Source organism: Gopherus flavomarginatus, chromosome 6 (genome assembly GCF_025201925.1).
Source record: "Gopherus flavomarginatus isolate rGopFla2 chromosome 6, rGopFla2.mat.asm, whole genome shotgun sequence".
NCBI lineage: Eukaryota > Metazoa > Chordata > Testudines > Testudinidae > Gopherus > Gopherus flavomarginatus.
In genome coordinates this window covers 90,314,692-90,331,875 of record NC_066622.1, presented here as the reverse complement: position 1 = coordinate 90,331,875, position 17,184 = coordinate 90,314,692, and the positions used below count along the sequence as shown (strand labels likewise).

Genomic DNA, 17,184 nt, shown 5'->3' with positions numbered 1-17,184 from the left:
CAGGGGTTGGGCTACATTATCCAGCTGAGATTATGGGACGGGTTTAGTTCATGCTGGAGTCCACCTACTTTGCAGTGAGGATGCAGGCAAATATTATTTGAGTGCTTATAGTCCTCCGGTGCCTTTCCACAATTCCCCCCAAAGGACCCAGTTACTAGGGATAGAATCCAAAAACACCCCAGCACAAAGAGCTATGGGATATGCCCCAGACGCACAGCAATGCAGAAACAGTGAGGACATAGTAACATAGGTAAGGCTTTGCTATGGGAACAGTCACACCCAGGCTAGGCTTACCCCGGTGCCAGTCACCAGCTTAACTGTGCAGTAAAGACACACCTTCAAAGAGCTACCAAATTGGGTGAAGTTTGAGCCCATTTTTCATTTTTGGCTTAACCAGTGCAATTTGCCTGTTCCCAGTACACCCTCAATACGCTTAAAAAGAAAGGAATTAGCAGGATTTGTTTAGCTTCTCCTGATCGTGCCAGGCTGCTTGAAACACTCCTCATTTCACCGGTGGCCCAATTTCTGGCAGTTAGTAACTGAGAGAGCGTTTTGCATCTGGAGATGCTGACTCATCTAGACAAGAACTAGCATGGTCTGAAAAATGCATGGCTCTGCAGAGGGGAGCAGTAGACTGAAGATAATATATTAAATAATTTATGAAAATAATATTTAAATATTTGACAAAAATGGAAGAGATAAGAGAGGCACAGAATAGAGGTAGATTGGGAAAATATAAAAAGAGAAGAGGAGATAAGAGGAATATATCGTGGGTGGAAGGAAATACCAGTTCAGAAGCAACATGCCTGCCTAGTTCCCAGGCTGAATAACATCTAATTTTATGGATATAATGCTTTCCCTACTACCCCCTACTACATTGCAACTCAATGCATCTCTGTCATCTTTACAGTAACTTTACTTTTTCCCAGGAGCTACCCTTTGGTAATGTTCTATATTCGGTACAGCCATAGAAGTATGTTGGGCAACAAAGACTTCAGTCATCGTCTTCTTTTGTATAACAATATACCCAGTATTGGAGGTTGTGTGTTTGAATGGAAAAGGATGGTCAAGATTGTTTCAGGTGATCTGTAGCTTAATATATTAGTTGAATTCCTGGCATGACCCATTCGTGCAAATATTTCATGAAGGAGAGAGAATGTAGAATACAGTCACAATTGCATATTACTCATTTAAAAAGAATATATTTCCTTCTCTCTGGCAGAAATGTTTAAGTGATTGAGGAGGTTTGTGGCTGAAGAGAAGTGAGGCTACTAGAGAAAATATCAGACCATTAGAAACCCTACAAAGAAAAATACCAGAAATTTCATAAACACACAGTACAGTTCTCCAGGAACACTGATAGTTGAGCAGAATTCAGTGCACTTATTTACTCTGACTCAGTTAAATCTGGCCTTTGCCGTAGTAGCCACTGCATCCTATTGTATTTCATAAGAAGCGTTTCTACAAAATGCCATTTAAAAGGCAAATAACAAGTTTTTTTTTTGTTAAACATATACATAAATATTTGGAAATCGGGCACAAATTCCAGGTCCTTGTTACCCCTTCAACCGATTTGTAAGTCAGCTTTGTATGCAGCAGAAACTACAGTGTATATTATTAGCCATATCCCGGTCCCACTGACATCAGTGGGGCCAGGCTTTGCTCCTTAGTGTTATGTTGGTCAGATTTAGCAATTTGGATGCCTTTTTGGGAGCTGTGCACATAATCCACTGCATGTGGCCCAGAAAGTGAAATTCCATAGTATCTGCTTTTGTGTTTCACAAAATACACTTGTTTTCTAGAGATATGTGAACCGGTTTAGATAAAATAAGACTCTTCAGCCGCAACGTAAGAAGAATTTGAACTGAATCTTTCTTGAGGTTTGAATAAGTTCAGATAACATTGTCCGTTCGTTATTCATTTCGATGAGTCTTTCATTTGCTGCTGTTAGATGGTACTAGAAGCCGCTGTGCTAAAATACTGTAAGAAAGGGCTAAATCCAGATTCCACTGAAGTAATTTTAATTGACTTCAGTGGAACCAGGATTTGGTCATCCTAATCAGAAGTAGGAATTAATGGAACTCCATAAAAACTGCTCCACTATTGAAAACTCAAGAGGGTCACATAACATTTAAGCATGCCGACTTTTGGGTCATTATCCAAAATGAACCTCTGAATGTTTTGAGGTTTTCTCATCATTACCATAATTTTCCTATTTCCCTAATTTGGTTGCTCCTGTTATAATCCTTTTGTTTGTGTTAAATGGTTGCTCTTACTCTCCACACCTCTTTTGCGTAAAATGCAGCAGCAGGTTTCTGATTTTTGTGCTGAATTCTCAAGCATCTTTGTCAGTAAATAAGAATGATTGTCATGCTAAGCCCTACCTACGCACTGCTATGTGAATGCCTATCAAGGGCAACTTTTACAATGTAGTTTGTAAATAATATTCTGAATGAAAATTAGTGAATACCTCATGTAACTCATTTATTGAACATTGCCCTAATGATTTTTCTCCCATCTGTCTTCCGCAATACATTTTAACAAGTAAAGCATACTTAGTGAGGTTGATTAAATTAGCTTGACTGACTTTGGCTGTCTGATACTGCGTGTGTCAAACTGAATGTGTGTATGTAGCACACAGCAAGCACATTTTACCCTGGATTAGCAAATAAGTACTTGTAATCTTTATTCAACTGATAAGCAGTTAAATCAAAGGCTAGCACTCATATCTAAATGAAAACATACTGTACATGCCATTTTAAGATCTGTCTGATGATATGTAAGCTGCTGCATAGAACCTGCATAAGAAATAACATAGAGTGTGCAGTAACAACACAAATAACATATTTGTTATACCATATGTATTTGAATATATGAGAGGAGCAAATCTTATCACCTCCCTTCCTTTGCAGCACTAATGGTGTGGTTTGCAGTAGAGCACAGAAGTTTGCAATGGGATAAAGAATACAGGAGGGTTGGAATGGGCCTAGGGGGCAGTGGATACACCGCTACATGAATCCACATACTTAGAGGGCAGTTAGGTAGCCAAGAGGGTTAATATGGCCCTGAGGCTGCAGTGGCTACTACATAGCTGATCCTTTGTGGGGAGGATTCCTTCTACCCCAATTCCAGTGGAATTTCCCTATGCAGAGCACGTGTACTAAGGTTGTAGGCAGGTTCTAAGACTTGTCTGTGTTTGAAACATGCTCAGAATAATTATACAACATATACAGTGTACAATACATAATGTTTCAGCTGTATAATGCTGAGTGCTAACTGATGGCTGGATTCGAAAAACAAACAAGTAGTTCCAGTCCTTGCATCTGGTCACGCTGTGTCACGCTGTGTTTGGTGTAGGACCCAAGTAGGGGGCAAAAGTGTCTGTAAGACTCCATGATGCCCCTGCTCATGAGGTTAATCAGAAGCTGGGGCTGGTCCCCAGTGCAGCTTTCAGGTCTGCTCTAAGATATACCCAACTGCAGCCCCCAAAGTTGGTTTTGTAGCCAAGGAGCGCTGGAGTACAGGAGGGTTCTGGCTATGTCGAGGGGAATTGGAATAAGCAGTTCTGTGCCACCAGAAGATTCTGCTATGCACGGGGGCTCCTCAGCTGGTCAGTTAGTCTAGCTAAGTCTGCTTTATGTTGTTGTTAGATGCTAGAGAACCTGCCGTTACAGGGGCAGCCCAGTTTGGGATGGGGAGAGAGGCACCAGGGAAGCAGAGAGAGTTCTGGACACACTAGCTCTGTTCTACAGTCTTCCTCCATATTAGATGAGAGTCAGGCACCCCTAAATGCCTCATAGTCTGAGGAGGACAAGCAGAAAGGCTGTTTCTGTCCCTGGGGGAGGAGGGGTGTAAGGGGGACTACTATTGAGTTGTCTGAGCAGTTATTATTAGCTGGAGGCTAGTTATTCCATGCAACAGCAATAGGGGGCACCCAAATCCCTAGCCCTCCTTTCCCACTCCCTCCTCTGTATATATCACCCAGCAGGGAAGAGGAAGAGCTGGCTGATCCCCCAGGCCCTGACTTCTCCCGCAACACCTAGTGATCCCACACCCACGTTAGCCAGGAGGAGATGATGGAGGAGGTGAAAGTACAACCCTTAGGAGGCGTACCCACACTTGGGAGGGTCTTACTGGCCTGTGAAAAGAGGAATCAGATCATTGAGTGGGTGCTGTGGAGGTGAGACTGGATGCTGGAAGCATGTCTGGGGGAGACTAGGGGGGAGTGGGATTAACAGTAGTGTAATTGAGATCAGAGTCTGACCCAGTGATAGAGATTAAAAATGACCTGTGAAGCTCCAGTGCTGTGGTTATAAATCCTACTTAAAGTTTATTTTCTGCAGACAGTTAATTTTTATGATAGATAGATAGATAGATAGATAAAAATAATTTTAAGAGATTAAAGAAAGAGAAGCAGCCACTGAGATGGTGTGTGTTCCTGTTGTTGAAATCCTGTATCGCAGTGCAATTGTTCCTGCTCTCCTACTGGCATTGTAGGAGTTCCTCTCCAGGTTCTTTAGAGGGGTAGATAATACAGATGATATGATTTATCATGTCAGTGCATACTTAGAGAGTCCTTAATCTGCAGATTATTATCATTATCATTTGTAATGTTTTTTTCTGAGCCACTGCAGACTATCATATCAACGAGAGTTTGCATCCTAATACATGTGATATATTTATGCTTCACATATGATATTGAGCATGCACAATAAATAAGAAAACTAGAATCCTTGTGACATATGCAATACAGCCTTGCTGAGTGTACATCAGCCACTTTTTACCTCACTTTATCATAAACCCTAATCTAAGCTCCATACGTATTAGAATCAACAGCCTGCATATTTTGTGTTTTTATTCACTTATTTTATAACATAGCAATTAAAAAAAAAACGTTCATTCCCAGTGCTTGATGCCTTTTCAGTACAAAACATTTTTGTAGCCACACTGTCTCTGACAAATGGAGTTTCAGTGTGCAGTGGGAATTCTGACAAACTCTTCACAATATTTGCATTACTGCAGCCGGTAGTGTTATAGATCCACTGCCTCAAACATGTACCTAATTTCCATACTAATATAATTTTGTGCTAATGCATGCAATATGGACCAAATCAAGCCCTGGCTGATTCAGCCAGTCTGTCTGCTGCCTTCTCTTCCACAGGAATCCTGTTGGCAAGGGACAGGATTCCACAGCTTACTTAGCTGCTTTTCTGGGGCCCAATTCAATTTTCATTAAAATCAGTGGAATGAATGTTGTATGCATCCTGTTATCTATGGCCAGTATTTTCTGCTGAACCAGCCTGGGGTCTTGACATGTCCCTAGTTCTCAGAACTTGTTATTCTGGAGACATAATGCATTACCAGGTGGGCCTCCTAGTGTGTGCTGCGTCCTGTAGATGGAACCTACCTGGCCTCATCCTTCTGTCATTGCTGTAGAGACCACTGAGCAATGTGTGACTGTTGTTAAATGCACTTTCTACATTTCATATTGTGAGGCAGTGCCTTTGTTCTCTGCCATTTAATTTCCAGAATTGCAAAGTAATCGTGCATAGGTTTTATTAATATTAGCCCTTCAGATGTGTGTTCCCATTGTGAGTATGTATTCACATACAGTTGAGAACTCCATATCGTCAATAAAATGTATTTCATATACTTTTAAAAAAAGATAGAATTCTCTAAAACTCACTGGACAGTGTATTTCTATCTTTTAGGGATGATCATTGTCATGTAGTAAAGTTAATGTGTAAGGAGGAATCAGGTCTTGGCTCCAGGAATAAATGTATGCAATATACATATTTCCAGAATAAGAACTAACTTACAGCCACTTAACTTCCTTAAAATATCAACACCATTGCTACTCAGCTTCCATTTCCCTTCCATATTTCTGCCTGATTGACTATGTATACCACACATACCCCGGATCCCCTCCCTTATACCATTGTGGTTGTATTTGAATGTGTTTTCCGTCTGGTGATGTGTCCTAGAATGCAACAGTGCTCTAGTGGAGTAATGATCTGGAAGATGTTCCCAACTCCATGAAATAAAAAATGTTCCATTGTTACATTTTGTGCTTAAACTGCTTCGGTGTCCTTTTAAATAGCCGGGCTTGAAATGCCTAGAGAATATGGTGATTGGCACTATATACATACCTAAGACAGCTAGATAAAGTGACAACTAAATTCCATGTTCCTTGGTTCTTGTTTACAGCTATTTAGCTAGCTGGTGTTGGTGAATTTCATTTCCCTTTCGTTGTATGTTTTAGAGTGGATGCTCCTTTTGTACCATTGGTTACTTGCCTGATTACTTTATACATGATGTTCTATCCCAGTGAAACTGCTGGTATGGTAGGGATGTGATACTTCTGAGCAACATTTTGGTAAAGCTACATTATAAATATTTGCTAGCAGATGATAAAGTTACAGTTTATGGCTATTTAATATGTCTTTCCTATAACCGTGGGCATACATTACAGTGTAATACAACTTTATTTTGTATGGCATCTTCCTTACAAACTGTGTCCCCAGCTGCTTTAGAGAATTAAATAACACAAGAAGGTAGATAGTGTATGGTATAAATTACAGAAATCATGGTAAGCTATGGATATCTTGAGCCAAATTCTGTTGCCTTGGTACATGCAAATAGTTCTTTGGATCCTCCTCCAGGCTGTCAGTGACAAATTCTCATTGACTTCATCAGGAACAAAGTTAGCTCCATCCATCAACTTAAATGGAAGCACTTGCACAAATAAGGCAAGCAGAGGTTGGAGTAGGATTGTGGAAAAATTGAAGTATTCAAATTTGTCGCCAAATACGAAAGGCCAAGACAGTTAGGGATTGTAAGGCTCTCTGAATTACAACTAACTCCTGGGCTGCCACTTACGCTGAGCAGATCATAAATTGATGATTTAGCTTAGAGAAATAAATTAAGAAATGTTCAGGAAGAAATTAAATGATTACATATGAGAAAAAATTTCAAGCAATAACTACTTATCTTAATGGTTCTAAGATGTTTACAACAGTGTGTATAGCACAGCACCTTTACATTTGTGTGTTAAATTCTTTGAAGTAATAATCGGTTTTATGAAACTGTTGCAACATTTTTACTCAATACAATCTATATGCATTTTGGAATGGTATTTATTAGTTGGTGAAAAAAAGACTGCTTCCTTCATTTATTGTATATAAAATGATAATACTTATTTTCTTTCTTTTTTGATTATTTAATTATATCTTTGTTATGGGAAAAACTCCATTGAAGTATTTAGTGCATATACAGTATATATGCTATGCTGCTCCATCTCCTGTTGGTTTGTTTTGGTTATATCAAATAAGAAGGTTTGATATGACTGAAAATGCTTTATTTTTCTTTTCTATTTTCCTGGAAGCCATGACATTATTATTTGTAACAGGCATAATGTCATGTTGTCATAAACGGATAGCTAAGGGTTAATGTCTCTTTCACCTGTAAAGGGGTAACACCAGTAACCTGAAACACCTGACCAGAGGACCAATCAGGAAACAAGACTTTTTCAAATCTGGGTGGAGGGAAGTTTTGGGTGTGAGTTCTTTGTCCTTTGTCTTGTGTCTGTGCTCTCTTGGCTATGAGAGTGATTTTTCTATCTCCTGGCTTTCTAATCTTCTGTTTCCAAGTTGTAAGTACAAAGATAGTAAGACAATAAGGTTTATATTGTTTTCTTTTGTATTTACATGTGTGTAGTTGCTGAAATGTGTTAAATTGTATTCTTTTTGGATAAGGCTGTTTATTCATTTTTTTTCTTTTAAGCAAATGACCCTGTATTTGTCACCTTAATACAGAGAGACCATTTTTATGTCCTTTTCTTTCTCTTTTATATAAAGCTTTCTTTTTAAGACCTGTTGGAGTTCTTCTTTAGTGGGGACTCCAGGGAATTGAGTCTGCAGCTCACCAGGGAATTGGTGGGAGGAAGAAGTCAGGGGGAAATCTCTTTGTGTTAGATTTAGTAAGCCTGACTTTGCATACCCTCTGGGTGAAGGGGGGTGGGGGAGAGATTAGCTCTCTCGGTACTTGTGTTTTCCAGGACTGGAAACAGGGAGGGTGGAGTCCCTCTGTTTAGATTCACGAAGCTTGCTTCTGTATATCTCTCCAGGAACCCAGGGAGGGAACACCTGGAGGGGAGGAGGGGGAAGGGAAATGGTTTATTCCCCTTTGTTGTGAGACTCAAGGAATCTGAGTCTTGGGGTCCCCCAGGGAAGGTTTTGGGGAGACCACAGTGAGCTAGGCACTGTATAATCCCTGGCTGGTGGCAGCTTTACCAGGTCCAAGCTGGTAACTAAGCTTGGAGGTTTTCATGCTAACACCCATATTTTGGACGCTAAGGTCCAGATCTGGGAAAAATGTTATGACACATGTGGTGCTGAAAAAGTCAATGATGACTTTACTCTGAATTGCTTAAGGCAAGTACAGTATGTTCCATCCTAGTATTCAGTGCACAAGACAGATTATTTAAAAATTGTAAGCAGGGTACAGGTCAAGGAATAATCAAATCAATTTGTAAAAACCCTGTAAATCTCAGAAGATGTCATCATCTTATTTACGGAAAGTATTTTTAAATGAAAACAACTAGCGCTGGGCAAATGAGTGTATGATAGAATTAAAAAAACTGTCCCAAAAAAGGGAACAAGTTTAGACCAACTTGCGCAACCAGTCATAACCTCAAGGCTCCTAACTACTCTATAAAAGATAGATGATAGTTTAAACCCAATTTTACAACATGGGTTTAAGATATTTTGCTCAGTGAGTCAAAAGCAAATTGATGCCATTCTATAACACCATTTTCAAGTCTAAATAATGTGTTTTTCAAAATGGGAATCACGCACATTTGCTTGGTCCACACTGACCAAATCATGGACCTGATTTTCTAAAATGTGTGCATGTCAAAAATCCATATGCATGGAATGCCTAATTTGTACATGAAACTACCACTTTTGGACACACGTCTTAGGAAGTTGAAGGCTGTTTGTGTATGCCATCATGGTAAATGTGTGCTCAAATTAGGTGTGAAATTGTATATGCAGTTTTAGAAAATCACACTCAGGGGCTTTAGTTTAAACCCATCATCATGTGCTGAACTTATTTTTAAAAATAAGTTCAGTGAACACAGATTTATGTAGTATAGCTGGGGTCTGAATTACAAATTGACCATACAGTTCTGCTGTCATCCTAGATGTATACATGCAGGAGCTGGATACATAATGAAAACATAAAGAATATTCTGTTTGAAAATATCATGTCATTTGTGGAATAAATTATTCAAGAAATGTTATTTGATCTGTTGTATTAATTATGCATTACTCTCATATTGTTAAGAACACTCAAACTCAATGCAATAATGCATACTTAAAATATGAACAGTATCTGCAATTAATGGTTTATGATTCTTGTGTTCAATAGGATGGGCTGACACCTCTTCACTGTGGAGCAAGAAGTGGGCATGAACAGGTTGTGAAAATGCTACTTGATCGTGGCGCACCCATTCTATCCAAAACCAAGGTAAATGGTACTGTGCACCCGTTGGCTAGAATAATCTTTGAAGATTCTCTGGATGTAATTATGTATATCTTAGATTACGTTTCTTGCGATAATAGTCCAGCTTCATAACTACTATTTAAAGTAACTCTGTTGGAGACCCTCCAGACTGAGTGTTGTTTGTAGTGTGCTTATGTGCATGTATCAAACAGTCTGTGTTGTTCATGGACATTTAATTGAGAGATTTTTGCATACAGGAAAAAGATTCCTTCTGAGCAAAAAGAGCAATATGATATATACTGGTTCTCAGAATTCAGATGGCTAGAAAATATTTGATTCCATGGGACTGTTCTATACTGCACACATACAGACTGTGTCTTTAACTTGTTCCAAAGGTACCACAGGGATAAAAGATAAAAATGTAGTAATGTCTCTTTGCAGAGGCTGCTGTAATTTGCAGAGCTCTTGGTTCATTACCAAATTCTTTCATTTCCTATCTCTACACTCTGTCAGAGCATAGCAAATACATGGCTATCCTTCCATAAAGCTGTTCGTGGAAATTTCAAATCATCTTCATTGGAGTGGGCAGCCTACTTCAAATGCAGGGGATCCCATTAAAAAGTTAGCATTTGCCAACCCTTGCTATACAGTGGCAAATCAAGCACCAGAGTTATCTCTGATTTTAAGTCAAGGCATAGTAACTGATTTTTTAATGACACCACCTGTACATTTGCTCCTCCTTTTGTGGGCGGGGAGGAGAGAGACCTTTGTTGTCTCCTTTTAGAGTAGTTATACTTGGGTGGAGAAACTTGTCATGAAAAATCCTAATGTACTAATGTGGCTTGTTGGAGCCCCTCTCTCAGGATCCCTTATACACCAACCTTTCTCCCTACATGCCATGCCCCAGAGCATTTACTGCTTCTGTCTTCTCCTAACCTGTCCTATTCTCTCTCCATCCTCTTTTACTTGCCTGTAGAAGTTTTGGGGTTTGGAGTTTCCTTGATTTTTATTTTTAATAATTTAAGTTTTTCTTGTTCACCTATTATGTTTCCGATGGGATATATCTGGTACATGGCCTGGGCTAGGGTGTGGTGCCACCTTCTGTCTGCTCCCTGAGGCATTTGCGCATGTGCTGTCCTGGCTAATCTGAGCAGAGGAGAGGTCCTGCACATCCTCTAGATGTGAAATTTTCATTGACTCACAAAGCCTTAGGCTTCCAGGACTGTATATAGGAGTCCCTCCCATTGCTAATTATAGTAGGGACTGCTGCATGAGTAGGCAGGAACACAGCCAGCTTTCAAGGAGCCCTCTGCAGCTTTACTTGGAACATCTTTATATTGGGGGAAGGCCATGCAGCTTTCCTTACACACACTTTTCTCCTGTACCAAGCGCCTCTTCTCCTCAGGATTAGTTTGACCCACCTTTCAGGGGCTTTTCCCAATCACTGATGTCTCTGTGATTTGTTTAATGTGAACAACTTTTATACCCCCATTGCTTTGTTTTTCCATCATAATAATACGTGACTCTTCTGAGGAATTTTATCACTTCTTTGTGGTATAAATTGCCAGTTCTTGTCATTACCCTGAAATTTAACTAGCTTTTTGAATACTAGTTCAGTAGTTCTTAAATCTTTTACTTTTCCAGGGTGTCCTTCAAACTTGAAGTAGTGGTTTCAAAAGATGAGAACCACAAACCTTCCCTAAACCTCATTATCTTGTATCAAATAGAACATATCAGAAAAATCGAGGCTGTGTTGCTGGATTTAAAGTAATATAGCTGCATGCTGCAGACACTGGCCTACAAAATGATTAAATAACTGTATTCAGCTAGACAAGCCCTAGACTAAGCTACGTATTAAACAAGTAGCTGAAAGCCTATGCTGTCACACGTGTGTAATTCATAAAGTCATGTGTGTAAACAAGCCAAAAACGGATTTAAAGTAATATAGCTGCATGCTGCAGACACTGGCCTGCAAAGTGATTAAATAACTGTATTCAGCTAGACAAGCCCTAGACTAAGCTACGTATCAAACAAGTAGCTGAAAGCCTATGCTGTCACACGTGTGTAATTCATAAAGTCATGTGTGTAAACAAGCCAAAAACGGCTGAGAACTTTAAAACTTAACAGTAATAGGCCATGAATCACAGTGATGATTGAATCAGATGATATTCTAAATAAAAAGAGCTCTCAACCATGTTTATAGTTGTTTCTATCACTTCACACTGACTCAACAGACATTCTTGACTTCAGAGTGATGTTTGGAGGTTTTGTGTGTGGTGGTAATGTTGTTGTGTGAATGGTTGTGTTGATTTGTGTGTAGGTGGAGTTGTATTGAACGTTTTGTGTTAATTTGTGTGGGTGGTGAATGACGGGGTTATGCTGGCATAAGGGGCTGTGTGTATTTGGGGTTATTGTGTATGCTGGTTATATTATGTGGGTGGTTTTGCTGATTTGTGTTAGGGGGGTTGTGCTGGGAGATTTGTGTTGATTTGTGTGGGTGGCCATTGGGCACATGGATGTGCTAGTTGGCCCAAGTAGTCTTCTTTATACAAATAATTCAGTTGTGACATGGAAATTAGCTGTAGAATAAGGGTGGTGATTTGTTGAGTACCTCTGATATCATAATAGTCTAGGAGTCTTGACATGGCATAGATACATGCCTTACTGTAGCTGTATACCACAGATATAATTTGTAAAGTCAAAATGGCTGAAAACTTAAAAATTAGAAAGTAACAGACTGTGAAACCATATGATGATTCAATCTGGGGATATTCTTAACAAAAAGAGCTCTCAACCATGCTTGTAGCTGTTTCCATCACTTCACACCAACTCTACAGGCATGCAGTGACAATCCTGAAATCTTATTATATAGAGGCACATAAGAAAAAGTGAAGAAAAAAACAGAAGTTCTGCTGCTTGGGCTTTCTCTCTGATATGTCAATTTTGACAGAACTTGTGAGGGAAGCTGAGAGGCAGAATACCACTGAATGACATTCAGTTGGCACTGAACTACGGTATTGTCCTCTGGAAAAAATACTTGGCTGAGTTCTCTTCTAATCAAGTAAGAACTTCCTTAAATCAGGACAAATCTTTTGGAAAGAATTTTAACTTTTACAGCTTTCAGATGGCTCATAGAACTCTTTCAGTTCTTATTCTTATTATTTCCTAGTAAAGATTGTTGAGTACAGTGTAGGCCCTTTTCACGTTATTACCTCCTTAGTTTTATTCATATGGGAGGCACGATGGCCTAATGGACAGGACATGGGACTAGAAGTCAATAGACCTCAAATCAAGTCCTGAGTTTGCTGATGACTTGTTATGTGAGACAGTGGGCAGGTGACTTCGTCTCTGTTTGCCTGTTTCCATGGGTTGTTTTTTTTTTTAAATGAAGTTAATGAAACTCCCCCTACCCTTTGTAAAGCAATTTGACAGCTACAGATGAAGGATGAGCTTTGAGCTACATGTCATTATTTTTTACTGATTCTAAAAGCCATTTGTCTTTGCCACTCAGCGATTTGCTATAATATTATGATCTCTCTGGTCTTTTGCTACTTTTCTTCTCAAACATAGTATGACCATTAACCTTTTGGTTTCTGTTTCCCCTCATGGATTTCTACTGAACTCCTTGGCAATAGGACCCCGAAGTGGTCTTTACAAACATCAGTGAATTATGCCTTGCAGTGTGGCTGTGGTAGAGAAGCATTTACAAGTGGAAAGATATGGGCACAGAAATGTTAAATGGCTTGCCTGGGATTATATAGTGCCTGTTCGGCTCTGGCTGGGGTATGGCCCATTCCCCCCCCCCCCCCCGGGCCCCACGCTGTCACTGTTTAACAATTACTGAAATGGGAGGGAGGGCTTGGTGCCCTCCTCCCCCCCCCCCCACTCAATTGTGTCCAGGCAATAAAGTTACTTTATTCAACTAAAAAATAAATAAATCACATAGTGTATTTATTCCGCAATAGAATCAGGAATAAAACATGTTCCCAGTTGTGTGCTTTAACTACAAGATCATTATCCCTCTAGTTGTCTACTGCTGAGATTCTTTATTATCCAGTCCCAACCCCTGGTCTGTGCTGTTCCTTCTGGCTATCTGCTGCATTTCTGTGATTCTCAAAGCTTTTCTCCAGATTCCTGCCAACTCTTCCACTTAGATGTGTTTCTTGGCCATCTCTGCTCCTATTTTATAATCCACCCTACTCCTCCTCAGGCTATGCTCCTCATATCTGTTCACTGTATTCTTTCATCTTCTACTGACCCCCTCCCACATCATTCTCTGTTGTCATGGCCACAACACTCCCTCTATAGCTGCCTCTGAGACTTGGAATTCCTTCTATGTATTCCAAGTCATCCCATGCTATTAAGTTATACAAGGGCAATTTATTCACTCTTCTTTTTAAGATAATAAACTACACTTTTCTCACTTGAAGAAGTTCCTATTTAACAGAACTGTGTTGAACCCTCTTAGTGACTCTTACTGTAAACAAATAGCTTAGGGGAATTCTTTACACCAGCCGTTCTCAGCTGTGGCCCAGAAAGCTTAATCTTGTTGCACTAACTCTACATTAAATATTTTCCAAATACCAATTTTCCATGTAAACAATTCCTGCTGACGTTTGGCATGATGCTGGGAGAGGGGCCCACAAAATAGTCTTACTTCTAAGATTTGGTCCAGTCTGAGAACCCCTGCTTTTATACGTTAAATATAGTTTAAAATGATGTCACTCAGCTAGCCTGTTTGCTTTCACCTTCTTCTACGTTGCTTTTAAAAACATGTTTACTTTGCATTTCCTCCTTTATTTATAACTTTTGTCATTCCTATTATAATATGGTCCTGTTCTTAAAAAAGGGGAGAAAAGCAGTCCTCAGCTTCAGAAAGTCTGTGAACAGCCACTGAGTAGTTACATGCTGACCATGGTCACATGAGGGCACCACATCTGTAAAAAAGAGTTTTTTGATTTCTTCATGGTAGTAAGCATGGTGTATTTTAGATCTAAAAACCATATTTCAACCATTTGTATAAGATTATCACCAACATTACTTTTTATTGTAGTAGCAACTGAACTGGAATTAGTTTTTGTAAAAATATAATTGAATACTGATTAAAACTTTACTAAAGATTTTTCACTTTTTTGATTGATAAATTTAAATCACTAAATAAATCAAAGTGAAGAAGGTAATTTTAGTACATTATCTGCTTAAGGCGCCGATATGCATTCATCTAAACAACGTCTATTTTGTTCCTGTCTGTTTTTTCTTGTTTTAATCCTAACACCATGAAATGGACTCAGTAATTCAGAATTCTATCTGAGTTATTTCTTTGTGTGGTTTGTGCGTACAATCTATTTTGTATATGTATAGGTAAAAGTACATTGTTGCTTGAGTTTTGTGAGCAGTATAAAACATATTTTCATCACAACTATTGTTCATAAAGATGAATGTCCAACAGATATTTCTCCATAGAAAGCATGACTTTTCAATGCTTTTCATTGGGCCAAATTCTGAGTTTTACTTAGGGCAGGTCTACACTAGAAACTTTTGCAGTTTTACTAATGACTGTTAGGGATGGTGGTTTATGACATTTCTATCTAAAAGCCAAGTGTAGGTACATTTAGATACTGCCATAAAAGTGCTTTGGCCAATATAACTTATTTCACTGAGGGAACCTGTATAAGCTGCATCTATGCTAGGAGGGGTTGCTGATAGATGTTTGCTGGTATAGCTATGTCAGCAAACGTTTTCTAATGTACACCTGACCTTACTCTTTACTCAGGCAAATTCAAAGTTCCATGGGAATTTTACCTGAGTAAAGACTTCAGAAGCTGACCCAGTTCACTTAGTTTCTATATAATGCAGTGTGGGATTTCTCATAACAAAAGAGCTTGTAAAGCTCTGTTACAAAGAAACTTTTCAGTGACAAGCATACAATTCTATATATCTGTCCATTTCAATTTGTTTCTTTTTATTTACAGAATGGTTTGTCTCCATTGCACATGGCAACACAAGGAGATCATTTAAACTGTGTTCAGCTTCTGATTCAGCACAGCGTGCCTGTTGATGATGTCACTAATGACTATCTGACTGCACTACATGTTGCCGCCCACTGTGGCCACTTCAAAGTTGCCAAGGTTCTCTTGGACGAGAAAGCTAATCCTAATGCCAAAGCACTGGTGAGTACGCAGTGGGTTAATAGTCACAGCTAAACAGTTTTCTAAAGTTGCAGTGTCTAATATCTGAAAGTTATTTTCTCTTGGCTGAAATTTTACAGGATCTGACATTCAGTGAGGCTAATGCTGTATTTGTAGAGTTCAAGAAAAGTTACTGTAGCTCTAATTTGATATTAACATTTTTTCTTGTGCAGTCTGTGTAACTGTTGCTTATGGATAATTAATAGTGATTTATGTAATTTCTAGTGTAACCAAAGCCCTTTTTTGCATTTTGATATTTATTGTGATTCTCTAATTCTAAGTAGAATGAGTGACTGCAATCTTAACTGCTGCAGTTGTCAGCCTGGGAGAAATTTTAATTTTCTAAACATTTGCAAAGAGGAAATGAATGAGACATTTAAAATAAAGAGGATATTTGAGTACACAGTGTTCTGAAATTTGCAAAACAAGAATAAGTAATGTAACAAATATCCACAATATTCTTAGTGAGTTGCGTCTTTATACTCACTTCCCTACATTAAAAACAAAACAAACTGCCTTTTCATACAAATAAACTGTTTCCAAATGTGTGTGTATATTGTTTTAAGATGTTCTCATGGCTCACTTTGTAAAGAAATAGGTCTGTATAAATATACCTTTAATAATCATCCTAAACAAATTTGAATTCTTACAGTAACTGTACTGTACTTTGGTGTTGTACTGGGCTCAGGTCAATGCTGTTAGGCTGTTGATTTCATAAGTACTACATGAGTTCTGTACAGAACTGCAAACCTCTACACAATCAGGGTTGGTTTGATTCCTTTTTTACAATTGGCCTGATTTACAAGGTTCCTTGCTCTCTCAGCCACTCTCTTCCATATAAACCCCTCATTGTATCTTTATTGCTTTGGGGGAAAGCTATTGTGCTATGTCTGTCCCTCTGATGGGTGCAGAATGTTGCTTGGCTTCTAGTCCTGTAATATTTATTTTGGCTGTGTTCTGAAATTACTGAAGTCTCATTAAATATGTCAGCATATCTTGGGCAGGGTTGCTGGATGGCAGCCAATCACTTGTCTGGATCAGATAGCCATAAATCTCCTTACCCCCCAACTCATTCACGCACAGGGTCAGATTCTCTATTCCAGCTAAAGCACAAGAATTGGGGAGCAAGTTAAAATGATTTTCAATTGTACCTCCTGTATTCTGGGCCTCAGAACAACCTCAGAGCTGTTCTAAGTTGTCTTGTCTTATAGCAGCTTCCTAAGGACCGTTATACTAATAAAAAATAACCAGAATGCAATGCACTCTGATCAAGTTGCTTCTTCTGCTGATACTTCCATGATGTGCCTTCTATGCTGGGGACCTCAAAAGACGGGACAACGCAGAGCTGTTTGGGTAGTTCTATGCCACCCAAAAAGCCCCTTTACATCCAGATATTCCTGGTGGCCAGTTTTGTCCCAGTTGTGCTTCATTTGGCCCATTTTCCAGTTCTTTAGTACTAGTTTCTCCAGGTCATTATCCTGTATTAATAGAC

At 39.1% G+C, this 17,184-nt stretch overlaps 1 protein-coding gene across 16 annotated transcripts in view; it reads left to right on the top strand.

Annotated features, from left to right (window-relative positions):
* The window catches only part of ANK3 (ankyrin 3), a 437,823-nt gene that overhangs the window by 273,353 nt on the left and 147,286 nt on the right, over positions 1 to 17,184 (top strand). For all 16 annotated transcript variants that reach the window (XM_050958262.1, XM_050958273.1, XM_050958270.1 and 13 more), the window contains 2 exons: positions 9,430 to 9,528; positions 15,477 to 15,674. In XM_050958262.1, the coding sequence (XP_050814219.1) occupies positions 9,430 to 9,528; positions 15,477 to 15,674 (297 nt within the window). The remainder of the gene's footprint in view (positions 1 to 9,429; positions 9,529 to 15,476; positions 15,675 to 17,184) is intronic.